Source organism: Misgurnus anguillicaudatus, chromosome 1, assembly GCF_027580225.2.
Source record: "Misgurnus anguillicaudatus chromosome 1, ASM2758022v2, whole genome shotgun sequence".
NCBI classification, from domain to species: domain Eukaryota; kingdom Metazoa; phylum Chordata; class Actinopteri; order Cypriniformes; family Cobitidae; genus Misgurnus; species Misgurnus anguillicaudatus.
The window spans coordinates 14,338,779-14,359,776 of NC_073337.2; the positions used below are offsets into that span (position 1 = coordinate 14,338,779).

Below are 20,998 nucleotides of genomic sequence, written 5' to 3' on the forward strand. Positions count from 1 at the left end.
GGATAATCCACAAAAAATGTATATGGAACTTTTAAAGTTTTTGACAATGTTTAGTAGACTTTTCACATAACAAATATTAGGCCTGTTGTTGATGCCGCTAAAATCTAAAGATGTAAAAAGTTCATGTGTGCATTCAGTTAAGGGTGTAAATCGACCAGCAATACAATGTTTGGCGATACCTCACAAAAAGTCTGTTAAATGATTTCGATTTGATTCTGGGGGTTTATAATAGATATTTCGACAGCGTCCGGCAGTAGACGCAGATTTCTGCATCAGTCTTTTTCGATGCTACCCTGCTTTCTTGATGCATCACAATCTGACGCACAATCTATGCAGTAAACAAAAATCTGTGTTTGGCAAAAATGCATAGACGGATGTTATGTGCAGCCCAGTCATACGAAATGATGTACCTAGACGTGTAATTTTTTGATTCTTTTTCGTGATACCATCACGAATTTCCCAATTTTTTTGTGATCGTATCACGAATTTCTGTTTGTGTGTCATTGTCACGTATTGGTTACTCAACTGTTTTGTCCTATTTTCGTACCATTGTTGCTTTGGTTTAGGGTTAGATTTACATAAAATGACATTCTTACCCACACCCAACTCTAACCCTAACGCCAGGCGACAATGTTTTAAAATTTAGAAAATATAAAAAAAACTGAAAAAAATTGTATAAACCAATACTTAAAGTGACATCCTAACGCAAACACCAAATCTAACCCTACATCGAAGCGAAAATGGTTTGAAAATAGGAAAAAGCAGTTGAGTAACCAATATGTGACAGTGACAAATAAACAGAAATTCGTGATACGATCACATAAAAACTGGGAAAATCTTGACAGTATTACGAAAAAGAATTAAAAAATTATGTGACTATAGGTACATAATTTTGTGAGTCTCGGTAGCTATGTGAATGTGGAGACTGTCAAAATAAACTTGCCTCATATCGTTATTTTATGTGTGGCATCGATGCGTCATATCGTTAGACATTTGGTCAATGCATCGATCCGTGCTGATGAATGGTACACACCTACATTTAGTTACATTTGATATTAAATTAACACTTTCTGCAGTGTATCAAGGCAATCCCCAGGATGTTTATTTTTCCAAGTGCAAATACATGCTACCTCTTTTGTTTACTCTTCACTATCACTGTTCCTAAATCACCTTACCGTGATTATCTGCCATCTGTAACACTGTTCATATAAAGGTCAAAGCAGCAAATGATGCATTTATTTAGGTTTCTGTTGATGTGAAGGAGTAAAGATAATAATTTCTGTTGAAGCAACACAAGATCTGTATGCGGGTCAGTGAAAAAAACAAGATGAGAGTTTGGCAAGATGAGAAATTCTAAAATCTTTTTTTTACTTGTTTTAAAAGAATGCATCAGGTTTATTTTAATGCACATGTTAAAAAATTACATTTGCACAATTTTTATGAAAGTTAAGACTGAATGCACCTGAAAATAAATGTCAAATGGTGTAACCGCCAATTGCGCCAAAGAATGAGAAATATTAAAATTTGTATCCACCTTGATGGGATGTAAGCGTAATAATAAAAAATTATTTTAAAATATCAATTCAATTCAATTTTAATTATATAACGCTTTTTACAATTGTTAATTGTTTCAAAGCAGCTTTACATGAGCAGATGTAGGGGAAAACACAGAAAAATCGATAGATAATACAAGAAGCAGAATACAGCGGCTAATAATAAACCGTACAAGCGAGCGTAGTAATAATGTAACGTATACAGGAAAGTGCTAAGTTAAGCCAATGTTGGCTGACTCTCTATGGGATGAAAAAAAACCCTAGGAGAAAAACCCTGTGGGAAAACTCCTAGAAGGAGAAAAACCCCTTGAGAGGGATACATATATATTTATATATGAAGAGTTTCGTTGCAAAACGAGATAAATCCAATTTTTAAGATTTTTGTCAAAACATGTTTATTATTATGTTATTATTTTGTTTTATGGTGCTACTTAGCTGTATTTTTTAAGTTATGAAGGTTTAAATCAAAACAAACCAACTGCAGTTGCATTGAAATTAATTGGAATGCACAACCAAAAAACGAGATTTCTGAACAATTAAAAAAACGGTGGTTATCTCGTTTTGCAACTAAACTCTTCATATATAAACACAATAGGGTTATGAAACGGGTAGGCAGATTAAACAGGTTCAGCCAGTGGTCACTGGTTAGGCATTGGCTGGGCATCACGGTGAAGGGCAGCCAGTAGATCAGTGGTGTGATGACCTTCACAGCAGCAGAAACTGGGTCAATTTGTCTCATTGTCCTCGAGGTCGAGGATGAGACAGGTAGAGAAAAACAGAATGCTATTAGCGTAGGGGCCATTCGCATGTAATGCAAGGGTCATACAGTATTTTGGTTTAAAATCCGCTCTGTTCCAGACAGGCTAACTATTGCGGCATAAGTATATTACCCAGATGAGTTATGTGAATGCTTTGTTCTGGACAAACTAACTCTTGCGGGATAGGTACATTTACTTGACAATATAATTTTATTAGTTATTTCTAAATGTACATTTTAATGTGTTTTCTAATATTTGCCCTGACATATGCTGAAAAATATGCTCTGTTTTCTAAATAATCTTTGACAAATAATGTAAAAATGTATGTAAAATCATATTACACTAAACTAGGTGATTATATTTTATTCCCGTTTTTTAATCAATATATTTATATTTTTATTTAAAAAATAAATACTAGTTACACCAATTGACACAGTTACACCACATTGACATTTTTGCAATTATCCCCCAAATATTCTTTCAAAATGAAACAAAAGCAAAAAATTTAGACTTGGCCTTCAAAAAAGAGAATGTATGCATGTAATCTGCAAATTTATTTTGAAATTTTAACCCTTTTTAACATTTAATTGAACCATATGGACACAAAATAATTAACGTCACATCATTGACCCATACATTATTGTTCATTAATCTCAGTAATTATAGGAAGTGTGTGATGCCTAAGACATACTCGGGGTCACGGATGGCAAACCCTTCATGGCTGCAAGAGATATGGGCATTTTTTCAAAATGTAGAAATTAGGGCCTTGGTATAAAGTAAAGAAACATGAATATTCTCTATAAAATTGTCCTGTGTGATTTTAATTCAAGTCATACCTTGCAACCTGAAATCAGTTTCCCCACACTTTCTAATTTCCGCCCTAAAGCACTGACTTTTTACTTAACAAAAACTTATTCTATTGTGTTTTTTATGGTATTATGTGCTTGTAAAATAGTACATTTTGTAAAAGAGTTTCTCTTTCACTTTTATTTTAAATTAAAATTTCTTAAATTTATAGTGCTTTTAAACAGTGACACCCGTCTCCAGGTCGCTCCAGTTTAACAATTCTTTACATCCATTTAGAAGCTGATTAATCAATTTGCGCATTTCCACAACCGTCTGTGGTTGGTACGTGCGCGTCTGAATGAGCAGAACTAAACGCGATAGGAGCAGGTTAAGTAGGACGGGGCACTTTTGTGGAAAAAGACATTGCTCCCACCTCCTCAAGCACTTAAAGACTAATTAACATAAGCAGATAGTACTATCTCGTCCCGCCATTGTGGGTCACCCTGAGTGTGCGCACACTTTCGTTTTTACATCCGCACACGTGCGCAGGCCTTATCATCGAGACACACGGTTTTAGCTCCTTCCTTAGGGAGGAGTAGAGAAGCTTGAGTGTTGGACAAGCAAGCCACTATGGCCACTTTGAGGTTAGTAAATAAAGATCCCCTTTTGTATGTACCAAGTGGGAGGTCGCAACCTAAAACTACTTGCATTTGACCTACAACTTTTAATGGCAGCTTCGTAAAATTGACATACCAAGCAGTGTGTCCTTTAGATTTCAGCCCACCTAATTGGTCCTAGTAACATACTTAAAATATTATTCGAATAAAAAAAAATCCATGTAGATTTTAGTTGCTAGTAAAGAACAGGCTGTGGCATCTCTTATCTGACCATTATGATATCATGCAAAGAACCAACTCCCGTTTAATTTTATCCGGATAGTAAGTCTCTGATAGCCCTTGTGCCATTCCTCATGACAGGTAGTAAAGAGAGGTTGTTTCTGGGTTAACGTATTTGTCTGACACAGTCGGTCCTTAAATGTAGACCAGCAATGTTTTGGGGCTACTTAAGAACCACTTTTCCTGGTTCTTCAGAGCTGGTGCTTTGGGTTTCGAAAAAGAAAGAACTGATTTGAAATTAGGCACTGGCTCTGAATCAGCACTCAACCTGCCTTGATGGCAAAGGGGCACAAGTGAAGCGTTTTGGCTCATTCCTTCTTTCAAAGTTTTCCATAGATTATTCCGGCAGTCTAAAGTTCATTGTGCCGAGTCCAGTGTTAACTCAAGAAGTCCTCTAATCAACTGAAGTACAAACTGCTGATCAATCTTTCATGGCAGTTTAGAGTTGCAGTCCCAGTATAGTGTAACCCGTATATAGGAGCAAGTGGGGTTGGCAATTCGTTCCCAAGCTCGTATCTCTAGAAGTAATGTCTGATAGTCATGGTCATGATATTTCATAAATCCCATCCATTTTAGCATCTAAAATGCAAATTGTAGAATGAAAATAACGAGTGCAGGCATACCTCCAGATGATTTTCTTGTTTTTTGGGCATCGCATGCCAGGTTTGTTTATGCATATATGCTAATGCGGTGGCTAACGCGGCATCTCACGCTCCTATTCTCTCCAGATGATGCAACCTGCCAGCCATCTTCTCAATTCTGCTGATGTTCATGTTCTTCTCTTTCCATAGAAGAAAGGATGCAAACAACAGAGTGAAAGAGAGGATGGGGTGGGTAGTAAAAAGAGAGCGAGGGAGACACAGGGAGGAGTCTCCAAATCCACAAAGGTTTTGTAATGAATGCGCTCCACAACAATAAAAACAAAAACATTAAAGGGAGAAAAGACATGTTTCTGTGTTAAACAATTAGTGAAGCGGCATTATGGGGGATCTGGGTACACAAAAGCGCAGCAGCGGCAGGGGTTCTCCCCGACGCGAACACAAAGAGCGCCTCGCTCCCGTTAAGCCTCAGAGAAACCCCTGAGACGCACTCCATGCAGGTCTCTTCCGCCAGAGCCGTGTGATCCATCCCTGTGCTATCGTCACCTCCATCTCATGTGCGCTTTGTTCTTTTCATCCTCCTTTTTTGTGGTTTTTACCTTTCCACACAAGCTGTCTGTGTACCCCTGTTTCATTTCTCACGGGCTCAGACCGGCCTCACTACTGCCAGCATCATTGATGTGAAAAGGTGTGCGTGTACATAGAGAGTTTTGTTTTGCAAGGCTGGCTCCCAAGTGTTAGCTAAACTTGATAAGCTGGACACTACGTTGTCCCTCTAGTGTGTTAAAGGAAAACATCACCGTTTTCCAATATTTTACTAAAAGCACTTAGTTTGCAGCACTTCAACCTCTTTCTTTGTTCAGTCGAGAAGAAATTTTGTTTTTTGATGAAAACATTCCAGGATTTTTTTTATTTTAATAGACTTTAATGGACCCCAACACGTAACAGTTTTAATGCAGTTTAAAATTGCAGTTTCAAAGGACTCTAAACGATCCCAAACGAGGCATAAGGGTCTTATCTAGCGAAACAATTGTCATGTTTGAAAATAAAAATATGCACTTTTAAACCACAACTTCTCATCTATGTCTGGTCCTGTGATGCGCCAGCGCGACCTCACGCAATACGTCATCACGTCAAGAGGTCATGTATGACGTATGCGAAACTACACCCCAGTGTTTACAAGTGTGGAGAAAGAGGACCGTTCCGACGTTGTTGTATGTGGAATGATACAAATTAATGTCTTTGTGTCAGTTTATTGTTTAAAATGGTCCACAAATGTGCATTTTATATATGTAACACGTGACCTTTCCACGGCATTACCCAATTACGTGAATTACGCGTCACAAGACCGGAGATAGACGAGAAGTTGTGGTTTAAAAGTGCATATATTTTATTTTTCTTGTCAAAAAATGACAATCGTTTCGCTAGATAAGACCCTTATGCCTCGTTTGAGATCGTTTAGAGTCCTTTGAAACTGCAATTTTAAACTGCATTAAAACTGTTAAGTATTGGGGTCCATTAAAGTCCATTTAAATTTTTTCAAAAAATATAATTTCTTCTCAACTGAACCAAGAAAGACATCAACATTTTTGATGACATGGTGGTCAGTAAATTATCTGGATTTTTTTAAGAAAATGGACTTATCCTTTTAGTGCGAGTGGGTGCGTGTGCTTGAGGTTTGGTGACTTTACTTTTCTGTTATTTATAGCCATGTACACTGCATTTTTTGTGGGAGTGAATCCCTCAAGTTGGCTTTCCACTTGGTTGAGTATTTTGGCATAGTTTAATTACGGTATATGTAGTAAAACTATTGTAATGCAAATGTTAATCAGTCCTCCAAAAAGTCAAGGTTACTACACTTGGGTACTATAATACATGGGTAGCATTGGGGGTTTGTGGTGGTCTTCTAAAAATAGTTTGAATTCTAAATTTTTTTTTTTTTTTTTTTGAAAAATTAGATTAAAAAACTACAAGTGTGTTTTGGTAGTCAGCCCGTCTCCTTTTCCAAAGCGTTTTTCAAACATTGTGGACTCTGCCTTTAAAAATCTAACGTAACAACATGATAACAAAGTATTTCATTTTCACCCAAAAATGAAAACTCATCATTTACTCAATCTCGTGTTACAAATTTCTTTGCTGAAAACAAAGAAAGATATTTTGAGGATGTTTGTAACCAAACCGATCAGAGGCCCCATTTACTTCCATAGTAGGGAAAAAAAATACTATGGAAGTCAATGGGTCCTCTGATCGGTTTGGTTTATCGGTGTATCTTCTATATCAGTGCTTACCAGTTTGATAGACCATAGCATTAGACCAATTCCTAGAACGACTGATTTCAATTGATTTCAATTGATTTCTTTTTCTCTACAGGCCGAAGTTTCTCCCGCCGTCCCGCCTTCTCCTGTCATACCCCGACTGACCCTCAGAGTGGGCGCTGGACAAGACAAGATGTAAGTACCTCACACACACGCACATACACACGGAGGGTTGAAGGTATCAGACAGCTCTCTGTGTGGTCAGAGTCTGTGAGTCTGTCTACAGGTGTGAGTTTCAGTCTTTGGGTCTTGTGACCGGTCCCAGGCGGCCCATGAGGTCTTTAAGGGGGGCAAATACACACACCAACCCTGCATCACAGCCCCCATCACAGCCCCCGCTGCACACTCCTATCAATAGAGGCAGTGTTCACACCACTTAACCTCCTCATACACACACACAGCACAGCACATGCTACAGGTAAGGCGATTACCAATTCCTGTATGTCTACACGTGACTGATGTCGCGCTAATGGCCGCTGTGATTTGGACTCTGACGTCTGTGCCCTGTTTTGACTGAGCTTTTGAATTCGTCCCTCACATTTTCACTTCCACCTGCATGCAGGACAGGAAACGTTAGCGTTTGCCCGTGTGTGTATGTTTGTAAAGGAAGGCCTTTATTCTCAAGCTGCGAGTGTGTGTCGCGTGTCTGATGTCGTCCGTGTTGTGCCCTTTCCTTGCACCTGTAGTCTGCGCTTTAGAAAAACAAAATTAGCAGTCTTTTCAAAAGCAGATGTTTCTTTTGTGCGCATAGTTGTTTTTCAGTTTACAGAAGCACAAAGCTTTAGATCTTGTTTATATTTAGGCTGAAAGATTTTAGAGATGCGTATCAGCGGTCATATTGGTATTGGACAATATCAGTGTCTATATATTCAGTTTATCGGTGCAGGAAAGAAACTAATTTTGTATGCCTGGTCACCTATACTAAATAGTTATCAATCTTTTTTTACCCATTTTACTTACAAAATGTGAAATGATAGATTTACCTCTTGAGAGAACTTGAAAACTTAAGTGTTTAATAAGTTATTCATTTAAGAAAAACTGTTTTTTATTCATCTCCTTGATAAATATGCAGAGACAGTCATTGATTGATTGGTTTATTTTACTAAACTGTTAAACTGTGGCACTATCTGGGAGTAGGCATAGACCAAAAATACCATGGTTTCACGGTGTATTACCATTGCAAAACTTAAATGTGTTTTATTATTTTTTAATGTCTGCATATACAAACATCTTTTCAAGTGGACACAAAACAGATTTAAAAATAAAGCCTTTGAATTACAATATTCTTTTTTAAAAAATAGATTTCTGCAATATATATAGGGGAGAACGGGGGCGAAAGTAAAATTTTTCAGAAAAACGTAATTTTAAAAGATAATGTTATAGACAGAGATATGTTTTTGCGGTGGTCAATAACTCACAAGGGTGGTCTATCAATACAAGGTGGAATTTTGTAAAAATGTAAAACGACTTTAAACATAAGTAGTGAATTGATACTTTTGACCCCACCTGCAGGGACGAAAGTAACACAACAAAACAAGATAGATTTTTGTGTTACACATGTTTTTATTAAATAAACATGACTATGATGTTGTTAATATGTAACTGCAAACATATTTTGTAATTTATCCTTGTAAAAAAATTACATTTTCATTTTAAATTTCAGTTTTAAAAGCAACCAACACTACAAACTTAAATTGTTGAGAATAAAAAAAAATTTCAACAGTTTGAACACTATTGAAAATGAAATGAAATCAAATTAGATTAATATAAATTTTCAAAATATACAATATTAGCAGCGGGACAAAAGTAACAAGTGTTACTTTCGTCCCGACAGGATCTCCTTACATTTAAACACGATTTACTTTTATTTTGAAAAACTCAGAGAAGTCAAACTTCAGGATGTGTTAGACACTAAATAACCCGTAGATTGATCAGTATTTTAACACATGAAACCAGAAACACAACGCATTATAAGATGAAAAAAATGACCGCTTTAAGAATTTACTTATCATGGCTGAAAACACCTTTCTGGATCAACACGTGGAAACGGCGAGTAAATACGCAATTTTTGTCAGCTCTGTCAGGGGTTGGGTGCCTAAGATTCTGTCGTAGTTTGGGATGTAAATGTTTTCAGGGCTCAGAGAAAATCTCTTTGTTACTTTTGTCCCGTGTTACTTTTGCCACGGTTCTCCCCTATATGTATATATAATAAATCAATTACATGACTTAATGATTTAACTAATTTTGTGTAAACACGGCTCATACCTTAGAAACGGTATCACAGAAAGTTTTAGTGGTTTTGAAACTTTGACTTTTCAAAACCTTGGGGTACCTTGAAACTGGTTACCGGCCAATGCCCATTTGTGAGTTAATGAAAGAAATGAATAAATTACAAAAAATCATAAATAAATAATTTTTAACTAAAAAAATCTAAAAAAATAAAATCACACTTATTAACAAAATATTAAATATATTTTATTTGTTTTATCTAAATGTCATGTGACCATTTCACAACACTACAGTATATCAGAAAACTGATTACTCGGATACATTTTATTTAAAAAAAAAAGATGAAGGTCCAATAACAGGTAGTTATAGCAATAACTATATAAGTACTACTTATAAAAACGGATTTTAACGAATGAAAAATCTATATTTCTTGTTAAACAAGTTAAAGGAATGGTCTACTCATTTTCAGTGTTGAAATGTGTTGTTACCTTGACTAGGAGTTGTTGGTGCATCCCTCTGTCGTCTGTGTGCGTGCGCGTGGGCGCTGGGGCGCGCTGCGACGCTTCGATAGCATTTAGCTTAGCCCCATTCATTCAATGGTACCATTTAGAGATAAAGTTAGAAGTGACCAAACACATCAACGTTTTTCCTATTTAAGACGAGTAGTTATACGAGCAAGTTTGGTGGTACAAAATAAAACGTAGCGCTTTTCTAAGCGGATTTAAAAGAGGAACTATATTTTATGGCGTAATAGCACTTTTGGGAGTACTTCGACTCGGCGCAGTAACACCCTCCCTCTCCCATTATGAGAGTGAGAAGGGGAGCGGACTTTTCAGGCGAGTCGAAGTACTCCCAAAAGTGCCACCACGTCACAAAATATAGCTCCTCTTCCAAATCCGCCTAGAAAAGCGCTACGTTTTATTTTGTACCACCAAACTTGCTCGTATAACTACTAGTCCCAAATAGGAAAAACGTTGATGTGTCTAGTCACCTCCAACTCCACCTCCAAATGGCACCATCGAATGAATGGGGCCAAGCCAAACGCCATCGAAGCGTCGCAGCGCGCCCCAGCGCCCACGTGCACGCACACAGATGACAGAGGGATGCATCAACAACTCCCAGTCAAGGTCACAACATATCTCAACATTGAAAATGAGTAGACTATTCCTTTAATTCTCCACAAAAACACACAACATTGTTCACACAAATACAATGAGTTGAACAGGGTCCATGTATGCTGCCCTACAAAGTCTAAGTGCAGTAACTACACAAACACTGAAACTGAGAAAAATGCCCTTAACGTTTTTTACACCAACCAGTCAAACACGTTACTGCAATTTTGGCACGCACGTTTTTCTGAAATAGGACAAAGTTGAACCAGGAGACTTTGTCACAAGACACAACAGATCTCACAAAGCCCATTTCAATTTTGACCAAATGCGTAGTTACTGCACTTTGGCTTTGTAGGGCAGTATACAAAAGTAAACACTGATCACCATAACTGTGACTTCACAAAAAACTATAATTTACAACAAAACGGCAACAATAATACTACAAAGAGTGTAAAACTCGAAGATATTTTAATAACAACTGTTTATATATCCCATCAGTTGTTATTCATTGAACAAGCGTAAATAATCAAAACATTTCAGGCGTAAAGACTTATGGGAATTACTTTTGTTTTGTACTGATAATTTTAAGTTCATTGCACTTCAATTTTAAAGTTATGGATCCAAAATAAAAAAATAAGTAATGTTAAGTCATGATTACTTGACTTTTTAAGTGCAAACAACATTAGGGCTTATTTACTTAATCTCAGGGGGGTTTCATCTGACAAAAGGTTTCCACAAAAAGAGGATTTTATTCTTTTCCAACCAATGGCTAATGAGGATGGCATGTAACTATTCAATAACATCATGTATTATATCATTTGTTGACCATAACAAAAATATCAGTTATTGGTACTGATCATAATTTCTCATGTTTGAAGGCTACAGTATAAATGTTGTGAGATTTCAACAGAAGGCCCTTTGATACAGGTGAACTTTGACCTCATTGAGGTTTGTGGGTCATATCCTGGACAGTGCATACCCCACACCATCTTTGCACTGAAAGGCAGCCCTGTGTGCGTGCGAGGTGTCACTCAGATAAAGCATAAATAATGAGTGTCTGTGTGTGTAATCGGAGCTGGATGTTTGACACGCCCTTCTCAGGGTCAGTACCGTAGCAAGCAGCGCTGTCCACTCTCTCTGAGCCTGTCAGTCAACCTGTTACACAGCAACAGCAGGGTTCAATCAGCATGTCTGGCATCATTTAAAAGACACTTAATGTGACATGAACCCTAGTGTGAATGCTGTTTAAAATTTCCATTGATTTCTAATAAAAATAAAGAAATTATGATTCAATAATCAATATTATAATCAGAAAAATATAATTATATTAATAATAATATTGGTTGTGTTAACGTAACTAAAACTGTAATATACTTATGATGCATGTTGCATTTCCATTACTTGTATATACAGCAAACAACAGTATAGTAACTGCATTATATGCATTATATAACCCTTCCATATGTGTCTCACCAGTGTGATCAGCAAGGTGGTCCCAGAATCAAAGCCCACCCCTCCACCACCACGGACCCCAGTGGCCAAGTCCGGTCCAGGGGCTAGGATGCGTTCCCCTCCGGCTCCTCCTCCACCTGCCCTGGCTCCTGTCGTGCCCCCACCCCGCCCTCCCCCTGTCCTGATCCCTCCAACCCCAACCCCTTTTATTCAGTCCCCACCCAGCCAAGCCAAAGCACGTGGATGCAGCGTTGTCACGGAGACCGTCAGTGCATACGTGGTGAGTCTCGCATACACATACGTGCAAGTCAAACTTATGAATAATAGTCTCAATCATAGTAATAATAATAATCCAGTTTATCAGCATAATTTTAACTGGCCACATTATTAGTATATATCAGTAATAAACTGACATATCATAGTTTTTATAAATCTCACTCGCTGCTTGCTTTTAATTTATAAATGTATCGCCCATCTCTAATATGTCATTGAAGTGATGTATGATCACAGGTGTGCAGATATCAACCATCTCATTACAGCTTTAAATGTGGAACTTTATCTTAACTATATGAACTAATTTCACTTTTGTGTTTCTGTTTTGATCATAGATTGTAGATAAGTCCGGTAATCGAATCTGGATTTGTCCGGGATGTAACAAACCTGATGATGGCAGTCCTATGATTGGCTGTGACGAGTGTGACGACTGGTATCACTGGTAAGAACCTTTACGTTACCTTTCAAAAGACTTTTTTAAGATGTAAAATAAGTCTTTGGTGTCCCCAGAGTGCATATGTGAAGGTTTAGCTCAAAATATAGATAATTTATTATAGCATGTTAAAATTGCCACTTTGTATGTGTGAGCAAAAATGTGCCATTTCTGGGTGTGTCCTTTAAAATGCAAATGAGCTGATCTCTGCACTAAATGGCAGTGCTGTGGTTGGATAGTGCAAATTAAAGGATTAGTCCATTTTGTTAAAAAAAAATCCAGATAATTTACTCACCACCATGTCATACAAAATGTTGATGTCTTTCTTTGTTCAGTCAAGAAGAAATTATGAAAACATTCCAGGATTTTTCTCATTTTAATGGACCCCAACATGTAACAGATTTAATGCAGTTTAAAATTGCAGTTTCAAAGGACTCTAAACGATCCCAAACGAGACATAAGCGTCTTATCTAGCAAAACGACTGTCATTCTTGGCAAGAAAAACAAAAACATGAACTTTTAAACCACAACCTCTCGTCCACCTCCGGTCCTGTGAAGCGCCAGCGCAACCCCACGCAAAACGTCAAGAGGTCACGGAGGACGTATGCGAAACTCCGCCCCAGTGTTTATAAGTGTAGAGAAAGAGGACCGTTCCGAAGTTGTTGTGGAATGATACTAATTAATGTCTTTGTGTCAGTTTATTGTTTAAAATGGTCCGCAAAACACGTGACCTTTCGACGTCATTACGCAACTACGTGAGGTCGCGCTGCCGCGTCACAAAACCAAAGATAGGCGAGAAGTTGTGGTTTAAAAGTGCATATTTTTAATTTTTATTGTCAAAATGACAATCGTTTCGCTAGATGGGACCCTTGTGCCTCGTTTGGGACGTTTGGAGTCCTTTGAAACTGCAATTTTAAACGGAATTAAAACTGTTACGTTTTGGGGTCCATTAAAGTCCATTAAAATGAGAAAAATCCTGGAATGTTTTCTTCAAAAAACCTAGTTTCTTCTCGACTGAACAAAGAGGGAAATCGGCATTTTGTATGACATGGTGGTGAGTGAATTATCTGGATTTATTTATTTTTTTTAAGAAAATGGACTAATACTTTAAGGGGCGGTATTTTCCCATTCTGACATCACAAGGGGAGCCAAATTTCAATGACCTATGTTCTCACACGCTTAGGGCTGGGTATTGTTTAAAATCTTTCAATGCGGTGCCAATTTCGATATCTCCGTTTCGATTCCGGTTCCTAACGATACTTTTTTGGATACCATATGTTTTAAAATCCATTGAGACATTAAGAACAATACATTAAACACACAACTTTTATTTTTTACCTTAATTAAAACAAATTCTGGTAACACTTCTCACTCAGGGTAACATTACGCTTGCAGAGAATTGTTTACCAAAACTAAGTAACTGTTTTTTTTTTAGGTTGATAGAAGCACTGGGGACCAATTATAGCACTTAAATATGGAAAAAAATTCCCCTTAAACTTAAAGGGATGGTTCATTGAAATTTGTATTTAAACTTTTTCTCACTGTCAAGTTGTTCCAAACCTGTATAAATGTATTTGTTCTGCTGAACAAGAAAAAATATATTTAGAAAAATGTTAATAGCCAAAATGATCTGGGGCACCATTCACTTCTATAGTATTATTTGTTCCTACTATTGAAGTCAATGGTGCCCCAGATCTACTTAGTTTCAAACATACTTACAATATCTTACTTTGTATTCAGCAGAACAAAGACATTTTTACAAATCTGGAACAAGTTCAGGGTGAGAAAATGAAAGCAAAATGTTGATTTTTCAGTGAAATATCCCTTTAAAAATACAAAAACCATCCATACATATTTGATAATAATTTTGTAATTTTTACGTATTTTCTAGTAAAAAAACAAAGTAAACTATAAAATATAAAAAGGGTACTTTAGTTTAATACATCTTAAGTTTATTAAATTACAAATTGTATTTATTATACCACTATGGAGCCTGAAATTTAAAAGAGTTTAAAATTAAGACGAAAAGAGGATGTCAGCTGAAGAAAAAAGTTGTTTGAGATGAAAGATTATATAAGACAATCTGTTTTATTTGATGTGCACTAAATCATGTACAATAAGACCAGCAACATGTAGCTTATATCAATTTCAAATTCATGTTGACTTTAAATCACTCAAATATTAAACTTTCCTGTGGTTATGTTTTGATACGTCAATTTTAAGAGATTTTAAAGAAATATCAGATCCAATTTACTATATGTATAGAAAATGTGATATGTTGTGATTTTACAGTATTTTTGTTTTTATGTTATTTGAAGCACCACACACACCCCAGCACAACGTGATTCAGAGCTCACTTCAATTAAACACATTAAATGAACACAGATTACCTGGCAGAACCATAAACATTCACAGGAATCATCTTTTTCATGCATTTTGCATTATGATCAATAGACACTTACGTGAACAGCACAAATCGCATCTCTTTAATGATGAAAGCAGAATTATTGATAATGATCAAGTCTTTTTAGATAAAACAACACCTGTCTGTTTTTCATATAAATGTGTAGACTTGGCACATACGGTGTTCTCTTCACCGATACACTCATTTCAGTTTATCTTGCAACTAAAACTCATCTCTCTCTCTTTCTTTCAGGCCCTGTGTGGGTATTGTAGCGGCCCCTCCAGAGGACCAGCAATGGTACTGTGTGAAATGCACTGGCAAGAAGAAAGACAAGAAGACAAAAAAGAGGAAACGCAAAGCGCACTGACCCACGTTTATATTTCTCCCATCTCCATGTTCACTTGTTCTCGCCTTAATTCATTTCCAACTTTCTTTTGCTGCAGTCGTTTTGTTCGTTCGTTTCTTTTTTTTTGGGTTCGCCCGACCCTTCTTTTAACTAGGTTAACTTAACTCCGTATCATAATGTATCTTTTAAAATGAAAATTTCAAATTGTGTATATGTTACTTTTTATGTGGAGAATCGTACAGTATGTCTATATGATCTTTCTACCGGACTCATGGTTAAGTAGATGTGCGTGTTGAAATGAACCTCTCAGTTCAGCCTCATTAAAGTTTGTTCAGTGTACAATCTGATTCATCAGAGCTACATTACACAAGAGGATTAAAACATTCTCTACCATAATCTGCCTTTTAATAACGTTCTTCTGATTGATTTTGACTGGAGGTGCAGTTTCATTTTATTATGAATTTAATTAAAAGTTGTTTTTTCACATCTTATTGTCTTGTTTTCCTGCCGTTTGTTTGGGTACGAGGTTATGGGTTAATAGTGAGGTTGACCGCTCAGCTGAAAAATCCCAAAACAATTGCTGAAAAATTATAAATCAATGACTGCGATCTTAATGCATGTTTTTAAATAAGCTCTCCCTCCAAACAATAAATGCAATAGGTAATTGCATTTCATTATTTGTAATGATTTCTAATTCTTACATTCAGAGGCGGACACTACTTAAGTATTTTTACTTTCTACATAAAAGTACATTTTTAAGTATCTGTACTTTATCAGTGTTTTTCTTTGGAAAAAATACATTCTAAAGCATATATCATAATTTTTACTCCATTACATTTCATAATTTAAAGTTTTTGGATTATATTTAATATTTAAGTTTGTTAAACATCTAGTATTTTTTACTTTTACTCAAGAAAAGTAAAAGTACACAATTTTTATGTAATTTGGTATTAAATTAATTTTAAAAGGAATACACACACTGTAAAAAATACTTTGCTGCCTTAACATTTTTTGTTAAATCTCTCAGATTTACAAGTTATGTCAACAGAGATGAGTTGTCACAACTTAGAAAATATAGTTGAGAAAAGTCGGCTTAATTTGTGGGTTGTGACAACTCACTTGTAGTTACAACAACTCATCTCTAGTCAAGATAAGTAATAGTAAGTTGAAATGACTTGTAAATCCAAATTGATTTAACAAACAATTTTAAGGCAGCAAAGTATTTTTTACAGTACAGTATGATTCTATGCTTTAGAATGTAAAGAAAATTTTTCCCAAGACAAACACTCTCATAAAGCACAGATGCTTGGAAAATGTACTTAAAATACTCAAGTAGTGTCCGCCTCTGCTTAAATTTAGGATTTTTGCTTACATGAGCTTTGAAAACTAAACTGTATATGGGATTAAATTGCCTTACAGATTTGTAAAAAGTTGGTTATAATTAATGGATTTTTTTTATTCATTGAATGAAAAAGATTACCAGAGGCTAATCAGATTTTGGCCGTATTTTGCTGTTTGGCCCCCTAAAAGGGCATTTCAGAAAGGGGACACCACACAAAAATCACTCTAGATAAAGAGAAAATTACATTTTCGTCATTTTCTCGTTGCTTATTTCGCCAAGTACATTTCAGCACAATTGTGTTACTTCCACAGAGTTTACGCAACAAGCTTTGCTCTTAAAATGAGTAGGCCATAGAGATGTTCCCTGCCGAATTCATCCCTTGAAACACACTGTGATATGTACGGAAGGCTATTTAAGAATTCCTGAAACTCTTGTTATCATGATTTCATACTGACACCAGTTTACTTTTAAAGCGAAACATTTTGTACATTTGCAAAGATTAGAGATATCATTTACAAAATTAACCTACAACAAAAAGCATTTGGAGACAATACATATTAAATGTGAGTTACACCTGTGGTTACTTTACCTAAACACCTGTGCGAACAGAATTCATACATACATTACAAATGACTGGGAAATATAAAGTAATTGGGGGAAAAGGGTAAAGATTCCAACATTTATTATCAAATACAATGACGACATACTTTTTAAAGAGTGGCTTAAATGGATTACCGATCAGAAGCCCCTTTGACATCCATTTTAGAAAAAAAGAATACTATGGAAGTCAATGGGGTTTGGTTACAAACATCCCTGTAAAATATATCTGTGTTCATCAGAACAAAGAAATATTTACAGGTTTGTAACAACATGAGATTGAGTAAATGATAACAGAATTTTCATTTTTGGGTGAAGTATCCCTTTAAGTGTCCAAAGATTTTTGGGGCTCTTGTGTTTTGCAATGGATTCATTTAAATTTACTACACTGAAAAAAAATGATTAATTTATATAAATAATTTAAATGTACTCCATTTTTTTAAGGTAAGTGGTCGCAATCAATTTATTTAAGCTACATTTAAACAAAAAGAGATTACAAATACAAAACAAAACAAAAAATTTTTGTTTAAATGTAGCTAATTGATTGCACCCACTTATCTTAAAAAAATTGAGTAAATTGAATTAATCTTTTTTTTTCAGTGTAATAAAGGAATGTGCAAAAGTCTTAGGCCACCACCACCAGACTTTTTGTTTTAGAAGTTTTAATGTCCATCCATATTTGTTTTTCAATCTATTTTATTAAGATACAAACAGAAAATACAGGAAATATGTACAAAATATAAAACTAAAAATATTGCACTAAACACATCTTAAGCGTTTTTGAGCAGAATAAAGTAAAAAGACCAATCTCTTTAAAATTAAAAATTAGGATTTAATTTTATTTAGGTTTAAGAGGTCCTGCAGTTTCCTGCTATTGCTCAAGTGGAAGAGGAGTTCACCCTAAAAACTTCACACATCAGTTTACATTTTTATACAGTTTTTAATACTTTATACACATTTCCTGTATTTTCTTGTTGTATTCTGACTGAGAAACAATTATATATGATCACTATAACATTGCAAAAACAACAAATCTAATTCTTTTGCACAGTACTTAGACTAAAAACAAACTTGGAAAGTGAACAGAAGAATACATATACTGACATTTTGTGCATCCCAACTTCACATATAAAGGGTTCAAAAGGGGAGCATATTAGTCTTATCTAGTAGAATAAAACCTCTGTTTGTAGCTCTGACAATATGACTTTGTAGGTTGAAAGCTTCAGCTTTAAAGTGTTTCACCTGATTGTGGAGTCTCTGCCAACTGAACTCCTTTAAAATCTCTAATATCCCCACTACCTGTCATTTCTGCTAATTAGACAGATACCGCCAGCTAAATGAGCCTTTACCATAGCTAGATCATTTCTTTATGTTAGGGCTTATCACAAAAAAACTGAGGCCTTTATTGTTGCATTGTTCATTTCAAAGCAGAAATAACTGTTGCGCTACAGCAGGGAGCAGTTAGCAGCGGACTGGATGGTGATAAGGAATGCGTTCCACATGCAAACTGGTTTTCCAGAGCTGCTTGTGAAGGGAAAAGTGTATCTGTAACAATAGCTGCAATCAGGTCGTGGCTCTGTGGGGCTTTTATCACAAAAACAGCCGTTTGCAATGTTCACATGCCTTAGACGCAGCAGAGATGGACTTTAAGGTGATAGGCACGAGTTGAATCAAGTGATGTGGATGACAGTATGGATTTAATACAAACTATATAAGTCGCAGGATCATGTGATCAATTCAGTATGGCTCCTTGATTTGGAATTGTCACCAGGCATTAACTTCTGTGACATTTTAGTTTTTATCTCTCATTTAGTGTATCGTTGTTGTCACCTGAACCGAAGTAAACCTCCGGTCTGTATTTATTTATCAGTCTGGCTAGTGGCTAAAATGATCTTTGAAAAAATAACTTATAGATAATAAAATGCTTTGGTTTGTTAAAGACGAAGGGAGATGACGAGCATGGATCACAACTCAAAAATGAATTGGCATATGAATATTAATGATATATTGTAAACTTCACTTTTGCTTTAAAACAACTTAAAAGGATTTTTGTGGGTGTATAAAGTCAGTTCACAAATCTTTATACAAGTGTCGAGGAAGCATAACCACATCTGCTTGACACTAATGTTTGAAAATCAGAAAGCATCTAAATACTGCCTATTGTTTCATTTTTAAATTTTTGAAACAAATGTTCATTATGTTTTGCTTTAAAAAAATATGTTTTTTTTTTTTTAATAAATGCCATCTATGTTATGCAATGCAAGGCATCTCTGCACCATCAATTGTAACAAGTGTATACATACGAATTGTTTACGTTTTTAAAGACAACAATAAAAAACTTTCTGTATTGCCACAATATTTCTGCATTTTCATTTTTTTATTTCTTGGCACATATTAATTTTTACATAATCTTACACATCATCTTTATACCGGTATAGAAAAAACAGTCATAATGCCATTTATTAAGCACTTTAATTTCATTCACATTACTGTAAGTGTACATGTATGTGGAATTGCTCTTCTGATGGATGTTGGTTTCAGCAGAGTTGAAGATAATCGTTGCTCACAGTTTTCACAAAGGTGAGAGGTCAAATGGAGAGGTCAGAAGAGAGACAAGTTTCCTCTGAAGTGAGAAAATAGCATGCCAATCCATGACAGATTGGTGAATACACACACAAAAACATGATGAACAAAGATAAAACAAAATGTGAACATTTGTTATGAATTTGCAGTAAAAATATGCAGCATTTTTGTCAAATCAACATATATTTTTATGTTACTATAACTTAAAAATTAAGTTAATTAAAAATGTCCAACTTGATTTTATAAGTCAACTTTTCACCAGCCAAAACTTAAAATAGTAGACTTGCAAAACCAAGTTGTTTCAACTTCATGCTGCATTTTTTTGCAGTGTAATGAACTTGATTTTATTTTCTTATGAGTTCTTCTTATATATATTTAAATAAATCTTTATCAAATATGTTTTCAAATCATATGTAAATTAACAGGAAAAGTTTTACCTCTGAAACAAAATTGCTATAAGGTACACAAGACGACATTGAGAATGAATTTTGGATATGTTTTTTTTACATGTTACAAAGTGTTTCTTTGCATCAAGTATAAATATCAATATGTTTAATCTTCATTTTATTGTTCACTAAAGTGTACTTTCATGAACATCATGTAAACAGCACCTTGACATTATTCAAATCAAATGAAATGACTTTTTGAATGAAACCTTTTTCTTTTCATTCAGAGGTCAAACTAACATTATTGTTAATAGGTCTAATACATTGTGAATTGTGTATTAAAAAGTTGAAAACTTTTTTTATGAATGTCATAGGTATTTATTTCACACTTCAAACTCTCATTGGCATTAAGATCTATGTTGGTAAGTCGTGTCAGAGATAAAAGCCTACATTTATATACAGGCCAATGTATTAGACTGTCTGGGATACATAAAGAAATCGAGTTTATAACTTTGTTTTTAATCTCCACGTGAATCTCTAACATTTCTTAAGGTTTAATTCTATCAATCCAACTGTTAGCTGCAATCCTGAACTGTTCATTTACATGTAAAACTAAATTAACGCAAATATAAGACGTAAAATTATGGGTAAACAGAAAGGTTTCAAATTACGGGCAGGCGCAAAAACAACAAAAACATTTCTTTGCCAATCGTTAAATGTTTTTTCTTTGTAAGTCGCTTTGGATAAATATGTCTGCTAAATGAATAATTGTAAATGTTAAATACACTCTGCCATTTGGTCGTCCTACTACACCCATCACCACCAATATGATGATGATGATTCAAATTGCCTTATAGCAAATGAGTGCGCCCCCTGTTGGATAACCTTATACAACAAGAAATGAGTGATTGCGTTGGTACAATAAAAACACTGT

General features: G+C 35.3%; 1 protein-coding gene across 1 annotated transcript in view; it reads left to right on the plus strand.

Annotated features, from left to right (window-relative positions):
* taf3 (TAF3 RNA polymerase II, TATA box binding protein (TBP)-associated facto) overlaps window positions 1-15,642 on the plus strand; it is a 56,949-nt gene extending 41,307 nt beyond the window's left edge. The window contains exons 4-7 of the mRNA XM_055190274.2: window positions 6,963-7,042; window positions 11,725-11,980; window positions 12,309-12,415; window positions 15,063-15,642. Of these exons, the coding sequence (XP_055046249.1) occupies window positions 6,963-7,042; window positions 11,725-11,980; window positions 12,309-12,415; window positions 15,063-15,177 (558 nt within the window). The 3' untranslated portion in view covers window positions 15,178-15,642. The remainder of the gene's footprint in view (window positions 1-6,962; window positions 7,043-11,724; window positions 11,981-12,308; window positions 12,416-15,062) is intronic.
* Window positions 15,643-20,998: the final 5,356 nt, after the last annotated feature.